At 38.6% G+C, this 18,562-nt stretch overlaps 1 protein-coding gene across 1 annotated transcript in view; it reads right to left on the bottom strand.

Annotated features, from left to right (window-relative positions):
• grin2aa (glutamate receptor, ionotropic, N-methyl D-aspartate 2A, a) overlaps window positions 1-18,562 on the bottom strand; it is a 159,192-nt gene that overhangs the window by 59,751 nt on the left and 80,879 nt on the right. Inside the window, exons 3-4 of the mRNA XM_084087006.1 lie at window positions 13,699-14,291; window positions 3,682-3,796 (exon numbers count right to left, since the gene is read on the bottom strand). Coding sequence (XP_083943132.1) covers window positions 3,682-3,796; window positions 13,699-14,291 — 708 coding nt within the window. The remainder of the gene's footprint in view (window positions 1-3,681; window positions 3,797-13,698; window positions 14,292-18,562) is intronic.

Genomic DNA, 18,562 nt, shown 5'->3' with positions numbered 1-18,562 from the left:
GCGTATTTTGGAAATGTAATGCATAGTTTTGTTTCCAACAAAATTCACATTAAAATTAATGAATGGAAATCTGTCTGAATTTTGAACAACTCAAACGGGTACGGGTTATCCCAACGGGTTATCCCAAAACAAAACCGTGTTTATAACAAAACACTGATAACTATCAAAAATCAGCTTTTTATAAAAACTTGACAAAATGTGCTTACATAAAAAATTTTAATTGTCTGTCTTGATGTCAAAACTTGAACAAACATGCACTCAAACATGTTTCATGAGCAGAGCAAAATTTGTAAAATATACAAAAAACGATGTATACCGAATCCAATCAGGTTTTGCATGGATCGTTTATGACCTTTACCCGATAAAGGAACATTGTTTAAGGCATTTACAGTACTATGCATTATCGATGCATGATCAATGTCATTCTGCATAGCTTTTGTGCTCAGTTACTGCCATTGGTGCAGTCTTTGTGCAATATGCTTTATGACGTGTTGCACACTAATGGCCACGTGGACATGTCGTCAGGGCAAGGTGTGAGATATTGCTTTGGTTCAACAGGGCTGTAAATCTGCCCCATGCTTTTGTCTTTGCTCTGCCAGCACTTCACACTGATGAATAGGCTTTGTCAGATTAATATCAACATAGTGTGGTGTCAAACTGCATTACTCTGCGGTTATGTTCCTTAGAGCTACACGTTTGACATGTAATTCTGCGTGTTCTACTAAAGGATTTTAAGAGTTCCCTTCAGTCTTGTACACAGGCAGACCTGTGGTATCAGGGTAATGTCCTCAAGCTATTCACCTTTATGATTTTTTGATGGTCTTCTGTCCTCCACCATGAAGCTAGTGCATTATTGCGAGCTGTATATTTTCAATCCATTGAGATGAAACCCAATTGAGAAGGTTCACTGATGAGTCAGTAGGCAGTTAGTAGTCTGCCGTGAGGTCGCCACATTTGTGTGGATATTTCCAACTAAGTTGTAATTATTTTCCTAACACTTGTAGTCCAATGTTTTCTGTCATCTGTTTCCAAAACACTGTCCAAAGGTGAAAAATAATATGTGACAGCACACAGCTAGAGTGACAACCAGTTCAACATTTTATCCGCTTTAATCAACATCAACAAGAGGCAACTTGACATGGAATTAATTAATGTAATTACTTTCATGTGGATTTAATTTGGCACCATAGCAGCTTGATCTTTGCAGCTGTCAGCTCCCTGATAAAGGGAGGAGACCGTTACGTTTGTACATAGCCACTGGCTAGCGCAGAGTGCAAAGAGTCAAAGGCTATTTTTAGAGTGACTGAGGCCCAACAACTGGGCTGTCTGCCATCACAAAAGAGTCAGATCCCATGTAGAAATCAGGAGGATATTTATTATTATTATTATTTATTTATTTTTACCATGGCGGAAAAATGTAAATACCATGATACACTACCGATCAAAAGTTTCGGGTCAGTAAGATTTTATTGCTTTTGAAAGAAGTCTCACGTTCAACAAGGCTGCATTTATTTGATGAAAAATAGAGTAAAAACAGTAATATTGTGAAATATTATTACTATTTAATAAGATTTATAACTGTTAATAAGAATTTTAACTTTTTGTAAGATGTATTTTATTCCTGTGATGACAAAGCTGAATTTTCAGCATCATTACTCCAGTTTTCAGTGTCACATGATCCTTCAGAAATCATTTTGATAGGCTGATTTGCTGCTAAAGAAACATTTATTATCATTAATGTTGAAAACAGTTGTGCTGCTTAAAATTTGTAAATATCAATATTTATGGATTTTTTTTCTGAATTCTTTGATGAATAGAAAGCTCAAAAGAGCAGCATTTATTTGAAATAGAAATCTTTGTAACATTTTACATTTCTGTACAGTCACTTTTAACACATCCTTGCATAAAAGTATCATACCAAAGTACCATGGCATTTCTGACAACCACCTCACGTTACAATATGCATTGCAACACGTCACGATTCATTGAGATGCATCACAATATCATAATTGGATCGAGAATCAGTTTCAGCCTCTCTTGTGCAGTTCATTTCACTTTTGGCCAGTGCTGCATCTCACTGAATCAGCTTTGACCACGCTGAGAATGACCTACTTCATGATATGAACTGTAGAAAATGATATGAATCAGTTGATAGATCAATAAAAATATCAATTAAAAGACCTGAACCTGTGACAATTGTATTGGCAGAACTCTGAATAATTAAACCTGGTTTATACCAAAACATCTTTAAAATTGGCAAATGGAATTGACATTCTTATTCATACATTCTTTTGAAAAGCTTGTTTATTTTATACTGTTTAAACATTTTATTAGTGTGACTAAATTGGGTTCAATTAAGGTCTAAAATAGAAACCATAAAACTGTTAACTTAACTTGCAGCTCTGAACAAAAGACAAAAGTGTAAAATACTGGCTAGTGTTTTTGTTGTTTTGTCCACTTCTTGAAAACAACCAGTGAATATGAACTACCTGGCAAGTGAATCATAAAACTATATCTTCTCACTGCATTTCGTGTTGGTTCAGCAAATATTTTCTCCACACTGCCATTTGGCATTTCGGAGAATATTGCATAGATGAAACAAGTTTAAAGTGCTGTGAGTTACACTTACAAAAATGTATCAACTACTAATTTAATCCTATTAAAATGATAAATAAATATATTTTGGTAGTCCGTTTTTTTTTTTTTTTTTTTTGAAGACACTTAAGAGAATTTGAACAATGAATGTTGTTGTCACCTAATGTATTCTGCTTTAAACACTAATAATACTACAGTATCTAGTCCCAATGAGCTGAACGACATGGGATGCTTTTTATTAGAGATTTATGAAACTCCAAAAGCTCAATCGACAGTCAAAACAGCAAGAAAAAAATACAGAGCCACTGTAATGGAGCCCACAAGAATGCTTTACTAATCAGATATATAATAAGGCTCTAACCACCTCTGGGAGCTAATTTAGTGTATTGTATCCTACTGTAATACAAACCCAATATCATAACTGCCGTTTAATGAGCAATAGAATGTTATATTAGGACAGACCACCGGTATGCGGATTGCCCTCAAAATAACGCAATTTCTTTGGGATGTTTTTATATTACTGATGATCTTCATGGTCTTCCAACAAGAAATCAAGAGGCCTAATCAGAGCAAATGTGCCGTTTGCCACATGGATGTGTATTCATAACCAAGTCTGTCTCTCAGTGCGAGCCTTATTCTGTCAATTAGGCTCCTATTGATTGATTTGCAGAGCGAACTCCACAAATCAATTTCTCCCGTTGTTTTGCTTTTCCAATTATTCCTCCCGCACTGGTTTCACTGAAGCACATTCTCTCCTAGAACAGATAAAAGAGCGACACGCTCATCCAAGATACCAGCACTAATGTGGACATGTGTGTTTCCGTACGTTTGGGCTTGGATAGGATTACGGTCTAAAAGGAAAAAAACGGCCCTAATTACACCTCTGAATTTGCGGACTCTGGCAGTGTGTGTCTGAGGTAATTACCGCACTGACACACTTTTACATCGTTCCAGGGTGTAATTAAGATGGCGAATTCATGGGTACTAATATTGTGTGAACAGTTGTTAATGACGCTTTGCTTGGAGGAGTTATAATGAAATTATAATGACGCAGTTAAGAAGGTCAGTTGTTTTCGGCAGCCTTACCTTTTCCCACTCTCTGTCTTTGTTCAACACGATCACCACCAGTTTGGGATACACCTGGTAACCATCCTCGGTGAAGGACAAATCTCTGCCATCCCAGGTCACGTTCATCATGTACCTACAGGAAGCAGAGAACTCATCAGGTCCAGAAATAGAGCGGTCAGGTGACACGAATATTATCTGCTGCAGTAGGCATAAAAATAACTTTTCATCCTAATGATGTTCGTTCTATACCTAAAAGATCAAAATAACATATGAAGGTCATTTTAAACATGCAAGAAGACAAAAAGAGGAATTAATGAGCTATCTGAAGACTAACGACTGACCTAAATCAGACGTCACATTAAGTGAAGATGAAAAATCTGCCCGAGTTATTATTAGTATCTAATGAAATCTACATGAATCACAACCATTCTTTCTTTTGTCCTCATCTTCAAAGAAATAGAAAGAGAGAGCATGTAGACATAAAATAGATCAGTCTGGGTTCATTACAAGCACTTTAATAGCATTTGTTGCATTATATCTGATTAGTTTTTTTTCTTTTTCTTTTTGTGTTTGCAGTTACAGTGCAGAAGTAATACATAGGCTATATGCAAACATATATGTTTGAACCAGAAACAGATTCAGAGGAAGAAGAGGAAAAGCGATTCATACAGGGTCGCCTATAAGTTGATACAAGTCTAAAACGTCGGACACATAACAGTAATTGATGATTTTTCCTGTCTCTTATAAAGGTGTTTTTGTGCACACTCTGTAAAAAATGCCCACAGAGCATGACATGAATGATTAAAAAAATCCCACCCCACACGTTGACTGTATAGGTTACTTGTGACAGTAGGAAATAGGCGATTTCAAACCACATTTTTAAGACTGTATTTGGTTCACTGCAGTTTTTAAGGAGAAAATAGTCAGCAATGGTGCTGACTGATGCATTTACACATGGTTTGTCTTAAAGTATATTAAAAACACCACATAGGCATATAAACAACATTAAAACTTGATTTTTACCACAAAATGTCTTGATAATAATTAAATATGTGAAACGCAATATTTTTTGGAGATATTTACTATAATCCCTATAATTATTACAATTTCATTCATCTTTCAAAAAACTGATTTTATGAGATGATGATGATGAGCTTTTTTCAGGGAAAGTAAAACCCAAGTGAATAGAGACAGGATCCTTCACTTTTCACAATGCCACCATGTTCCTGTCATATCACTTTAAAAGCGATAAACCGAGAAACACATTGTGTAGCCTTCTCACTTTTCACACCATGTCGTCTGGCCTACCTCAGAGACTCAAGAGGAAAAACACCAGCTGACACAAACACATCACACTGCCCCTCTCCTTCAGTTATTACAACCCAGTCATTTTGACATACAATGCGGCACGGGTACAGTCTGGTGGTATGTTTTATGCTGCAGTCCTGCCAGGTGAGCAGAATTAGAAGTGTGGTGCGATGATCGATTTATGAAACTGGTCTTAGTGGGCGTCTAATGACTGAATGGCACGGAGTAGCTTGTTGAATTGATTGGGGTCCCATTTAGGGGGCAAAGAGAAGGCCCACTCACCCTAGATATATCGTTGAATCCAATTACATCAGACTGCGGGAGAGGAAAAGAATCGATAAGCTCTGCTCTCCTCCACTACAAGACGTTTCCATTTACAATGGGCTCCGTTATTTATTTTAAACCTTCTTTCATATTTTACACCTCCTAGTTCCCTTTGGGGAACTAGTCTCCACCTAATACTGTGAGCCATGGATCACTACACTGATCACACCTGCAGAGTCCCTTTTACCAATTACTGAGGAAACCAGACACTGGACACAGTGTGTCAATAGTGCTATAGGTTCTCAGCAGATAGATATCCATCTATGATAGCATAAAATGTTTGCCTAGGGTACCAATAAGGACTGTCAACAAAAGCAAAATGCCCTTGCACAATGCCCTACACCAGCACATCAACCAGACCCGACCCAACCCAACAGCCCTTCCATGACCATCTCCACAATGTCAAGACAACCTAGTGCAACAAGGATAAGAACCCAACCTGAGCACAGCTCACTTCTCCCTAATTAAACACATAACCACCCCTGACCCACACTTGCTCACTGTGAACCCTTCATCAGAGTCCTCATTACAGCAGGTGTGCCTGAAAGTGCCACACAGCTGCTCTGGAATCAGACAGATTAAAATAGGTGAGTGGTACAACTGGCCTTAAAATGTTTGCAGTACTTTATATGTGGTCAAACTGAAGTAGGCAGCTGCACTCCAACCAGTCGAGTACAGCTGAATATAACAGTTCCTCTTTAGGCATTTATAGTAATGGGGTTGACACTAATGAGGGCAGGCAAGATGTTCCCTATGCAACATTTTTCAGTCATTAGAGAAGCAAGAAAATGTTCCTACATGAAGTTACAGTAGTTAATTTATGGGGAGTCTGCACATCTCGAGCTGAATCCACTGGCATGATGGAACGTGTAAATGAAATCAACTCTCCCTTGAGTAATAACTCCGGACGTGATATACAAACAAATCCAATCATTTTTCTGACACAGGTATCTGCGCAATGCTCAATCAGTGTCATAAGAGAGCATTGCATCAGCGCGACAATACCAGGACAGCTGGGACTGTGGAGGTCTTTTCACCTGGGGCTCAGGCAGACGTTACAAAGACCCAGGGAATGGCAGAATGAGTGCACATGTAAACCTGCGGTACTAAGTGCATCAGATACAAAGTGGGGCACAGCGAACTATATAAGAGCAAATATGGTCCTGACAGCACGTTTGAGGAGAAGGGAGTGACTGGTGTTTGCTCTCTCTCCTCTCCCCTGAGGACACATTCAGGTCAATTAAAGTCCTTCCAACCAAAGGTTTTAAAATAAAAACATGACTCGAAAAAATGGATTCTAGACCTTATGGATATTGACAATAAATACAAATTTAAAAACCATCTTCAGGCTTATTTTTCTTCATACCTTGACCAGATCATTCCACCATATTCATTGAACTAATGGGTGTGTGTGTTCTGTCTGAGTGTCTCTACTTTACTGTAGACACAAGAACAGTAGTAAGAGTCTAATAACCAGTTAATTGAATTCTAACTAAATTACAAATTAAAGTACAAGGTAGACAGACAGACAGACAAATATATAGATAGACAGACAGACAGATTATTTTACTTACTTCAATCACACATCCTCTACAAAACTCCACTCTCAACAGGCATGTCAGCAAGCCCAAACATTACAAAAATGACTAAAATTGACTGTGAGCCAGAGAGTTTCTGATTGGCTAAAAAGTCTGAACCTACGGAAGCCCTGAACTGCAACGTAAAAAAAAAAAAAGAACATTACGAGAATAAAGTCGTAATATTTCATTTTTTTTTACGTTGCGGTTCAGGGCTTCCATAGACTTTTTTAGCCAAAATTACAAGAAGACTTCCGTAGAAGTTTTTGTGTGTGTGTCAGAGTAGTAACGAAGTACATTTACTTCATTACATTTACTTGAGTATTTTTTTGGTAAAATTGTACTTTTAAGAGTAGATTTAAATGTGGGTACTTTTAGGGTGTACTCACACTAGGCACGGTTGCCATGAACCGGGCCCGAGTACGATTGTCCCCCCTCCCCACTCCCCCTCTGGCCTGCACTCACATAGGGTTTCAGCATTCGTGCCGGAGCACGCTTACGTCATTATGGTGCGACGGTTTCGGGATAAACAGGAAGAGCGGCGCTCTCACTGAACACAATCAGAGCCCGTCTACGGAGAGCCTTGGCACTCCCTATTAGCCCCATTGTATAGATCTTGGTTGCAGTTCCATTAGAATTCCACTGGAGGTGATCGCGGGCGAGTGCAGACTGAATGGGAGTCTATGGGGCTATACGGCTAAATGTGTATCTTTCACCCAATTGCCGTTGAGAAATCTCAGATTTTATTGTAGGTTTTGCAAGTTCAACATGGGTTATAGGTCGAAAGTTGAATGAACGAGTACTTATGTCCTTTCGATTTCTTACAGGTTGAGTTGTTGTTGCCCATAACACGCTAGCATTCTGCTAATGAACGCTGATTGGTCAGTGAAGGACTGATTACGACCAGAGATACCGCTTGATGGCATCATGGCATCCGAAGCGGGACCAGAAACAAACAAAACAAAAACTCTTCTAGCCAGCTGTGTTGTCGATGCCTCGAGTGAAAAGAAAGTGCAGAGCGTGAAAGCACCAGAGTGACTGAAGGATTGCCGTAAAGCTGTATGTCTAGTCGTACGATGTGTATGACGTCATTGACATTTTAAAAGACTTTTTAAAGCAAATAAGTGACTCTAATAAATCGAACACCCAGCAATGTGTAATTTCTTTGCATCTCCTTTCGAATACAACATTCAAATTACTAGACAAAAAATTATATCCTGAGAAAAGTGGATTTTGAGGGGTATTTTGCCATAGACCTCCATTCATTCTGCACTCGCCTGCGAGCGCCCCCGCATGGACAGATACGTGTTACTGCAGCCAGTCCAGAAACCGGAAGTAAGCAGAGAGTGCCAATTCTCTTCCTATTAGACATTCTCTGACACAATGGAGTCCATCGCTCTGTTTACTTTGTGGATAATTTTGAGTCGTTTGGTCCACGGTGGTCAATTAAATTTATTAGCTTGAAACTAAATAGGTAATAAAAAAGAGAGAAACAATAATAATTATAAACTAAATAGGTAATAAAAAAGAGAGAAACAATAATAATTATAAACTAAATAGGAAATATAAATTAGGGTTATAATAAGGTTACATTTATTTGTTCCACGGCAAATCCTTGCTGTTCTCCTGGTCATTATATATATATATATATTTTCCTGTTATATGCGTCCTGTTCCGTGCTCCAGCACGGTTAGCGCTCACACTGCATGCGAACCGCGCCCGAGTCCAACTGAACCGTGCTCTGGCCCACCTCTTCCAAGCGGGCCAGGGCCGGCTAATCGAGCCGCACCCGGGCACGGTTCGGAGCACTCACACTAGTCAAACGAACCGCGCTTTGGTGGTCAAACGCACTCGGGCACGGTTCAAACTGGCTAGTGTGAGTACACCTTACTTTAACTCGAGTACATTTCTAATGAAAAAACTGTACTTTTACTTCGTTACGTTGGGCGACGTTCCTCTCGTTACTTTATTTTAATGCAATACATTTTGTGAAATGCGTAGTTTATACCAAGCACGCTGTATCTTTTATCTGGGCATGAGCGATGCTCAATTCACAAATTAATCACTCTTTTGAGTCGATTCTGTTCAAAGACTTCATCAAACAAGTTGGCAGATCTGTCTAAATCAGTTCGCGGATCAGTTTGAATGATCTGTTCAGTTTCCTGCACGCACTGAATCGTCTGAAGCGCTTTCAATTCACACTCGACTCGGAGTCGTAACAGGAAGATTTAAGAACATCAAAGAGCGTTAGATGAAGTGGCCGTGGGCCTACAGTAGAGTCAAGTGAAAGCAAACCTGCAAATGCATCATATTTTTGCCAGCGATGAAGATCTTTATTATCCAAATGTAGCTGTATAAGTTACTATTATACAAACCAAAGGACAGGCAATGATTTTCGGGCTACAGATGGCAGAAATAATGCTTGTCTCCTCTGTTTTTGTTGCAAAGATAGCCTATATAATTATGATAATAATAGTCATTTAAATTAAAAATATCTAAATAATATCATGTTATGTATATATAGGCCTATATAGGATCCGAAGTAACTAGTAACTAGCTACTTGAGTAGTTTTTTCATTGGATACTTTTTACTCTTACTCAAGTAACTATTGAGATTAATACTTTTACTTTGAGTAAATATTTGTAAAAGTACTTGTACTTTTACTTGAGTACAGTTTTTGAATACTCTACCCACCTCTGCTGTGTGTGTGTGATTCGCGGATTAATTGCACATCTTAACCATCATAAAGTGAAATGTGTTTTTAAGTCCTGTCAGTTTAACAGGGCGCATATAAGAACGAGCAGAGCGAGAGCGAGAGAGCCCCAGCCGCGTGCGCGCGCTCACCTTCACCGTCTTCAAACAACACGAGCGCTGTCTTGCTCTCTCTCTCCCTCGCGCATATTAATCAAAATCAATTGACACGATGGTGTAAAAAAAAAAAAAAAACTATCCAGTGATGAAATGTTTTCTGTGTTGACTAATCTTGTGCGATATCCTAAACTGCTGAGATAATTATACAACGCGTGCCGTAGACTACATGTCTGATTCGCAAACTAATGATTCATTTGAACCGATTCAATTTAATGAATGGTTTAAACCTATGGTTTAAACAACTGACCTGTCCAACACTGAACTCACGAGACATCTGAATTGGTGTATAAAAAATCTGTAACACTTTACAATAATGTTCTATTTATTAAACTATTTAACTACATTAGTTAACATTTAATATTAGTAAACTGCACTTCTACAACTCGGGGGGGCCTCGTCTAAGCCTCCTTAATTTTTTTAAGATTTAGAAGATTCTTTTTTTACAGAATTTTATTTATTAAAATTTTTTTACGTTGCGGTTCAGAGCTTCCGTAGAACCAATTCTTTGACACTTAAAAAAAAAACTGCCTTCTTCCCCATAGGGAGGACAGTCAAGGCTCAAGACAGTTATTTTAACCCAGCTCTTTATAATGCTTCCCATTGTGCTGCTGCCTGCCAACTTAACTCCCTTTAATGCGCTGTGATGGCCATATAAAAGTATTATTTCTACAGGAGCTCATATTTCCCTTCACTCCAGCCCACAAAGGCTTTGAGTTGAGGGTAAGACTCTGGTCCTTTTTAAAGCAAAGGCACAATGACATCACTGCTAACCCTCCCCAAAAGAGAATGACCTGTTGCCACTGCCAGGAAATGTCCTGCCCACACATATAATCGAGCTTTATAACTATCATAAGTCATATTACATTTTGCCTATGAAAGTTAAAAGTAATAGCAGTGACTCCTGTAGCATTGCCCTCTGTGAAATGGTGTTTTGCTGGGGGTGGTCAGATTGGCTCCCATCTCAGTGGGAGTGTTTAAAGTGCCCTTTATTTAAAAAATGTATGGTTCCATAGAGCACAGCTGACAGCTACCCTTGGTCCCCAACATGTGGGAGGAGGCACATTGGACTTGCCATGCCTCTCCCCTGTTGACAGGTAATTTCAGTATTCGTCACTGATATATGAAGTCTAAATTTTGCTAAGGTCCGCTTTTCACAGCACTTCAGATGACAGTCTTAAATCTGTCATAAAGGAACATTTTGCTTGGGGACTGCATATTTCACCCAGGCTTCTGACACTCAATTTTAACAAGAACATGAAATTCAGAAAAAGGTTCAAGTGCCAGTTTTTTTTTTTTTTTTTTTGTCACCCGAAAAAAAAAATAAAAAAAAATGCTGCGCCAGTTATATTCCCTATATTACATTACAACTTAAATACAGAAGATTTTCTATAATTTCTGAAAGTGTCTGTATAGGAGGGGAAAAAAATCTATTTAGAATCCAACTTTTGAGGCTTTATGACAGCCCCATTTAAATGATTAATTTACAAATGTAATTATATCTATAGATAGTCTATATTTTATAATTCTAACATAATTCCACCATTAGAACATTAAACATAGTAGTAATTAATCATTAGAAAGTTGAGACTTTTTTTCTGCCAGTGCATAAAACTCCAAATGTGTTCCTGGGTCAAAGTGACTCAAAATGAGAATGTCACATACAGGGCCCTATTTTAACGATCTGAAACGCAAGTGTCAAAGCGCAAAGCGCAAGTAACTTTGTGGGCGGGTCTCGGAGCTGTTGCTATTTTCCCGGCGGGATAAATGACTCTTGCACCAGGCGCAAATCTAAAAGGGGTTGGTCTGAAGTAGCTTCATTATTCATAGGTGTGGTTTGGGCGTAACGTGAAATAAACCAATCAGAGCGTCATCTCACATTCCCTTTAAGAGCAGACGCGCTTTTCCTTGGCGTATTGCTATTATAACGGCAGATTTGCCAGGCACGCACCAGGAGCGGTTCACAGCCGAGGAGAGCAACGCTCTCGTCACGACCGTAAAAGAGAGAGAAGTGACATTGGGGATGGAGAAACACACCCAAATTAGCTTCGGTTAAACAGATAAATAATAATGTGGGTAAATGTGTAAGCTAGATGTATGCTTTTATAATAAATTGTCTGTCTATCTATCTATCTATCTATCTATCTATCTATCTATCTATCGTAATAATATGATTTGCAAAAATGAAAACTGCTGCTTCTGTGTAGATGAGAGAATCAAAGTGCATGCGCATTGTGCACGCTATACATTATGGTCAAGCATGCGCCCTTAAAATAGCATAATGAACAACGCGCAACTGACTTTAGACTAGGTTTTTTCTGGCCAGTGGCGCAATTGTTTTATGGAACAGTAAAATAGCACCAGGGATTGTTTGCGCCGGAACACGCCTCCTTTTTTGCGCTGAACCGCGCAGAGAGCGCAAGTTCATTCCCTAGTTTAGCGACGTGCTTCTGTGGAGGGTAAAGCGCGCTTTGCTTGGGTGCAAAATAGGAATGAAACATGCGTCGGTGTACAAAGTAAATTGCGCTGGGTGCAAGATAGGGCCCACAGTGTAAAATGAAATGAAAATCTAATATATTACAGGAACGTGTTGACATTTTTACAGTAATCATTCAGTCCAAGAACAAGGTTGGCTTTTCAAAGAATCCGATTCCTTCCCTCGGATGATCTACATGCCTAAAAAGTCTAGAATACAAAAGAGACCCCCCCATGCATTCAGGGCACGAGTCTTCATCTTTGCTGGCTCTAGTAGAGCCGATCTCTGGCCAAGCCTTTGACCATCTGTGCTGAGACTATCAGGATTAATGTACCGTAGACACCAGGGTGAACGTGTATCTCAGGCAACACCGCTCCACTGCAAATGGGGCAATTCAGCGTGTCTGCTCAGCACTGGCAGGTACAGAGGCATATGGGTGAGACAGACTAAGGACTGGCAGCATGTAAGCTGGGTGCTGCAGCTGACACCGGCTCCAACGCAGGAGCATAAAGGAACAAAAGCACCCGGGCTCATCAAGAGCACTTTATATTTGGAGAGTTCTCCAAGCGCATTAGCAAAGTCCATGCTGTTCTGCTCAGCACTGGCTCTCTCAGGACGCTGTGTAAAACATTATTCATTAAAAGCACAGGAGCGCTGCGCTGTCCCGAGAGAGTTTGAGAAGTGCAGCAGTACCCACCTCTGGGTGTCTGAGCAGCACTCTGCAACTCCCTAAAAACCTCCCTCAGCGTCGCTCGCCTGCCCCTTCACTGCATTCGACCATTAGCTTACTCAAGAACGCAGCTCACACTTAGAAATATACTTGCAGGATGTAACAATGAATTTTGCATACGCCCGACCCATGCCTCTCTCTTACAGATCTCTCGGGTTGCTTTTTTCCACCCCGTATTTTCCTTTTTCCACTTGACTGACCAAAAACAGAAAAAATAATAATAATTATTTTAAAATAATATTTAATAAGAATTTTAGATTAAATAAATGGAGCCTTGGTGAGCATAAGAGACTTACTGACCCCAAACTTACATATAGGCGCTATATGATATTTGCATTATATTTTTACTTAACCTGATATTGATGTCTTAATTAAAAGTATTCATTAATATGAATACATATATTTATATATGTATATATTATATATTGCAATCTTTAGAGGCCATTTTCTTAAAAACAAGTTTTAATGATGGCCACCTAGAAACATAATAGTTCTATCATTAGAAAGCTGAGACTTTACTTTGCATTTATTTACCCGATATGCCCTATGTCTCTAACACAGACCTCTTGGGTTGTTTTTTTCCCACCTTTTCCCTTTTCCACTTGACTGATCAAAAACTGTTTTTCTCACATAAATATCCCTCTTGTTTCCACTTTTTAAAGTGCAGGAAGTAGATGGACAGGCTGTTGACAGAAAACACTAACATATTGTAGACACACAGATAATAAGCCTGTTCTCGTCCTTCACTCACTTGTGTAACGCGCTGGGCGGCAACTTGGTTTTCTCCATTTGGCCATAGCAGCTGGTTTTGGCCTCAGGGATGTCCCCAAACTCTTCCAACATGGCTGCAGCTGCTGTGGTTATAATCCCAAGCCCATCTCGAACCCGTGCCTCAAGAGGATAGTCCCAGTCATCGTAGGATACAGAGATCATTCCAGAGGGTAACGAATCTGGAGTGATATCTGGGTTGCCCGTGGTCAAGCTGGGCACGATCCAGATGTACCCGAACCCGGTCAGGCCCAGCGAACGGGCCTCTTCCAGGATGTAAGCTGCTTCGTCCTTGGAGCAGTACAAGAGGATGACTGGAGACTGCACCTTCTTCAACTGGATCTGGGTTCTGGTGTCCCCGTCCACAGCATCTAGGGTTATGGTGTTCTGGAGGTCCCAACCGACAAAGCTGTTGTCGACCGTTGTCTTCAGAATGGTGATGAAATCCTGGTAGCCTGGGAACTTGCTGGTCACTATGGAGAAGACGTGCCAGTCGTACTCTTCCATGATGTTAAGCATGAGCAGTGCTTCCTGCTGGATGGAGGCCCCGAACTGGAAGAATGTTGATTTCACATCCTGTTGAACAAACAAAGATAAAAAGATGTGAGTCACAACATGATAAATATAGGCTTTCAACAATACATCAGTACCATATCGCTTTTGGGTCTATATATTTTTTTTTACTTTTAATTTACAATTGCCGGCATCTAATGCTCACTTAAAGTTAAACATTAAAAACATTTTAAAAATAACAATCATTTTTAGTGCATCCCTAATAAACTTTAAATTAAACATCAGCTAAAATTCCATAATTCCCTCAAATAAATACAGTAGAACAGCCAGAAAAAAAGAAATTATTTAAATATTTAGGGAGCTCTGAACTCAGTTTTACAGACTGACAAAGTTAACAAAAGTTAATAAGGTTCTTTATTAAAATGTAACGAGACAAAAAAGAAAGAGAAGAGCTATTCTGGTTCTTTAACTCCTTTGAGATCCATCTGATATGTGCAGCTCTGGCCTTGATGAACTCAGTCTAATCATAATGATGCACCGAGCCAGTTCTTTCTGGCTGAGCAGATTCAATCCCCATGTGCCTTTAGAACTATTCCCTCCAGCGTCCCACAATTCCACAGCTTTAACAGGCCCTCTGAGGAACAAAGGACACAATCATTTTAAGATTCATACTCTTGAGTTCAAACTTTTTAGTCATTTTATGAATGAGAGGATCGAAAGCTTGTAAGGAACGCAACATGCCTTCATTAACCTTCTCAATCACCGTGGATGCTAGTTTTCCCATCACCATTTCAATGTCAAACCAATGACTATGGCCTCATAAATGTGAAATGAAAGATAGCCCATGAATCAATACAGTTGTAAGATGAGGCATCTGTGTTTGTGAATGTGTGCATGTGTGAAAGATGCCTGTAGTAAGCAACATGTAGTGAGTCTGCATATGTTGGGAGGAAAAAATGTTTTACTTAGTTGGTTCGCTATTTTTAAGGAAGCTTGGCTTGACATTGGCAATTTCACACACCGGGGAAACTAAATAGACACTGACGCTGCAAAGTAAACACAATCTAACTGTGGATAACACTTCACACACACACAACCATGGCCCAATTGAACACAAATCTGCTTTGACCAAAACCGTCATGTTACTTTTAAATGACCAACCATCTGGCACTCAGCGGCATCAATATCTTCGAACACCATATCAGATCTTCTTCCGGGCTTTGTCGATCTTTTCATTTGATGCCAGCCCAATATAACACATTCATTAAAAGTCACTTCTGAGATACGCAGTGATTATCTTCTGTTTTGGTGACGGATAGTTAATGAAACATGGGGTCGACACTGGAGACGCTTCATTGAGTGGTTTTGCAATAGATGTTTATTAGCCAGTCGGTGGGCTGATAATGAGTTTTTTGTCTATGTTTTTTCTGCAAGATTTAATAAAATGTCACATTATTTTAATGGAAATGCTGTAGTGTTTTGGATCATAAGAAAGTTTCATTAAAGTGATGATTTTTTTAAATAATTTTTTTTAAGTCATTGTTATTATTCGGGTTTGGTACAGCGGGGGGGGGGGGGGGTGTCTAAACATAAAATAGCTTATTTTTTTTTAGTAAACAGTGGTTTATTGAACAAATTGTGTCTTTCTCATTAAATAAATTCAATTATAATTAACATTTTCTTAAGGATCTCCATTTCTCTAGGATCGAAAAAGATCTATCTCTGCTAATGCAGTAAACTATATACGTGGCCCTTACAAACACATTACTATAATATTAAAGGTTACAGTTAACAACAGAGCCCAAACTATTAAATTCAGTTGCTATTTAATTTAAATATAATAATCAACACTCAAATAAATAAAAAAACATGTAAATGGCAGGTTTTGTATTAACTTCTACATCTAATTATAAAATTATTTTTCAATTACTTTTCTATTCCAATTCATTTTTGAAATATAATCGACAGTTACTGTCATATCTTGTTTTCATGAAAGATTTTATTTAAACACAGGCTAAGCTTAAGCTTAAATAAGCTTATATAGTGCATATATTTAGTGAAATGCTCCCCTCTAGAGTTAATTTCTCTAGTGAACTAACAAGCTGTGGACACTAAATGACTTGCCAGAGGCAAATGTAATGCTACGTGAGATATTATTCTCAAGCTGTTTTATTAATGTCTTTCTGCAGTTTAAACTGGTTGAGAGATTACATGTAAACGTTTTTTCCCCCAAACTGAGGTCCAGAATAGGCACTAGATCGGGGCATAGGCGAGGGGACTGCACCTCCCTTGAGGTAAGCGAGTCTTGATCTTAACGCTGCCATAGTCATATTCCTGCAATGGGAACATGAATTATTCACAAAAACTGCCTCAGCGTGCTGAATGCCCAAACACGAGAGGCAACTATTGTTGCCGTCTGCTGGCGCAAGGGAACGACCGCACCCAGAAACGCACAAGCGGAATTTTGCTCTTTCAGTTGAAAACAAAAAAGAGAAAATAAAACTCTTTCCGTGCTGAGGCACCCAGGGGTAGCCGTGGCTGTAGAGAGTATAAACTCAGGGAACGCCCACCGATACCGAAACACACACACAGTATAATGCTGTGAGAACGTTGTGAGCTATAAACTCACGGCCAACGCTGATTGTGCCATCACACCAACGCTGGAACAGAGTTAGAAGATTTTTCCAACTTGTAGAGTCTCTTCTTGCAGCACTCGTGAAGTCAAATAACCTCTCGCCTCCGAAGTGAAAAGACAATGTGTGTGTGCGCCTGCTTCCTGTTTATACCCGCGCTGCGTGACGCGATTCACCCACGCCAACGTTCATTGGCTCGTTCTGTAGACACTCGAAGATGCTAGGGCTCCCTGAAGTGATCCCAATTACGTCATCACATCGACGTTACGATACTGACTGATAGGGAGCCAAATTTCTGAGTAATCCATAGACTGTCAAAAGACTAAATACTAAATACAAATAAAAAAAAATATTAAAAAAAAAATGCTAAATAAAATACCATAGTAAATCTAAATTTTAAAAAAAATGCATATTGCATAGAATATTTAAAATAAATATTTCAATTATATTGCTGAGGCTAACACAAGATTTATAAATCGCACACTAAGCCCCATTATGCATTCTACGATAATGAAAAAGCATTACAATGTTATTTTGAATCTAGAATCTATAAACTCTATAAAAAAAAATTTTTTTTTTGCATTGAATTTTTTTGCATTGAAATATTGTGTACAACAGTGGCACTTTATAGATTCTTAGTGTGCGATTTATAAATCTTGTGTTAGCCTCAGCAATATAATTGAAATATTTATTTTAAATATTCTATGCAATATGCATTTTTTTAAAAATTTAGATTTACTATGGTATTTCATTTAGCATTTTTTTTAAATATTTTTTTTTATTTGTATTTAGTATTTATGTGAACTGGCCCCTATGAGACTAGACGTATTTACTTAAATGATGGATCGACGACAAGACAGTCCTAATTTATTTTCGCTGTCTCACCTTGGAAAGATTTTAATTATTACTCAAATGTTATCATGATGTTATCTTAAAGAGCCACAGTTTTGAGTGGCAATTTCTTTTAAATCAGATCTGGAGATGTCAACGCAAATGTATCAAATAACGGCATAAAGATTAATCAGCTCAAGCTGCCAGCTCCCCACAGTTGTCCATCAACTCTTGAAGTGTAGGGTTAACCAAACGTGACCTCATAATCATCAGTCTAGTGGGTGCTATGTGTGGGGTGAACATGTAGATTGTGCAAAGTGAGCCCTCGTTGACATCATTCTGCGAATGAACTCAAGAGATGATGGAAAAAGAGGGAGGGGTAATTGTCATGTTAAAAACATTGTGTTCTCTTTCTGCAACATGAATGAAACCAACAATTACAGAGACCATGAAAAAGAAACAAAAGACACTGATGAACAAAAGTAAGATATTTTATACAGTTCGATGTATACAAATTTATTCTAATGTGTGATGTGAAACAATTTATATTATATTAAATTATATTAGGCTATATTTAGCATAATGTTTTTAATACAATTTATAGCCACAAACTGCAGCATGAAAAGTATGATTCACAAAGTACATTTATAAAGATTTTGCATTGTTGTCTACAGTAAATGTAATTTCACAGCAAAGCACAGAGTGTGACATGACAGGCATGTGTAATCAGCTTCAGAGGTGTGAAAGAAGATTTGTCTGCACATCTGAAGTGTAGCAATACTAGTTAATTTCCTCCCCACTTTCCCATCATCCCTGTGTGGTGATTTATGATCTTAAATATTAATATTAATATTTAGTATTAATATTAAT

Source organism: Abramis brama, assembly GCF_963993115.1.
Source record: "Abramis brama genome assembly, chromosome: 1".
Lineage (NCBI taxonomy): Eukaryota > Metazoa > Chordata > Actinopteri > Cypriniformes > Leuciscidae > Abramis > Abramis brama.
The sequence above is the reverse complement of the archived record's forward strand: the minus strand, read 5'-3'. Positions and strand labels throughout refer to the sequence as shown.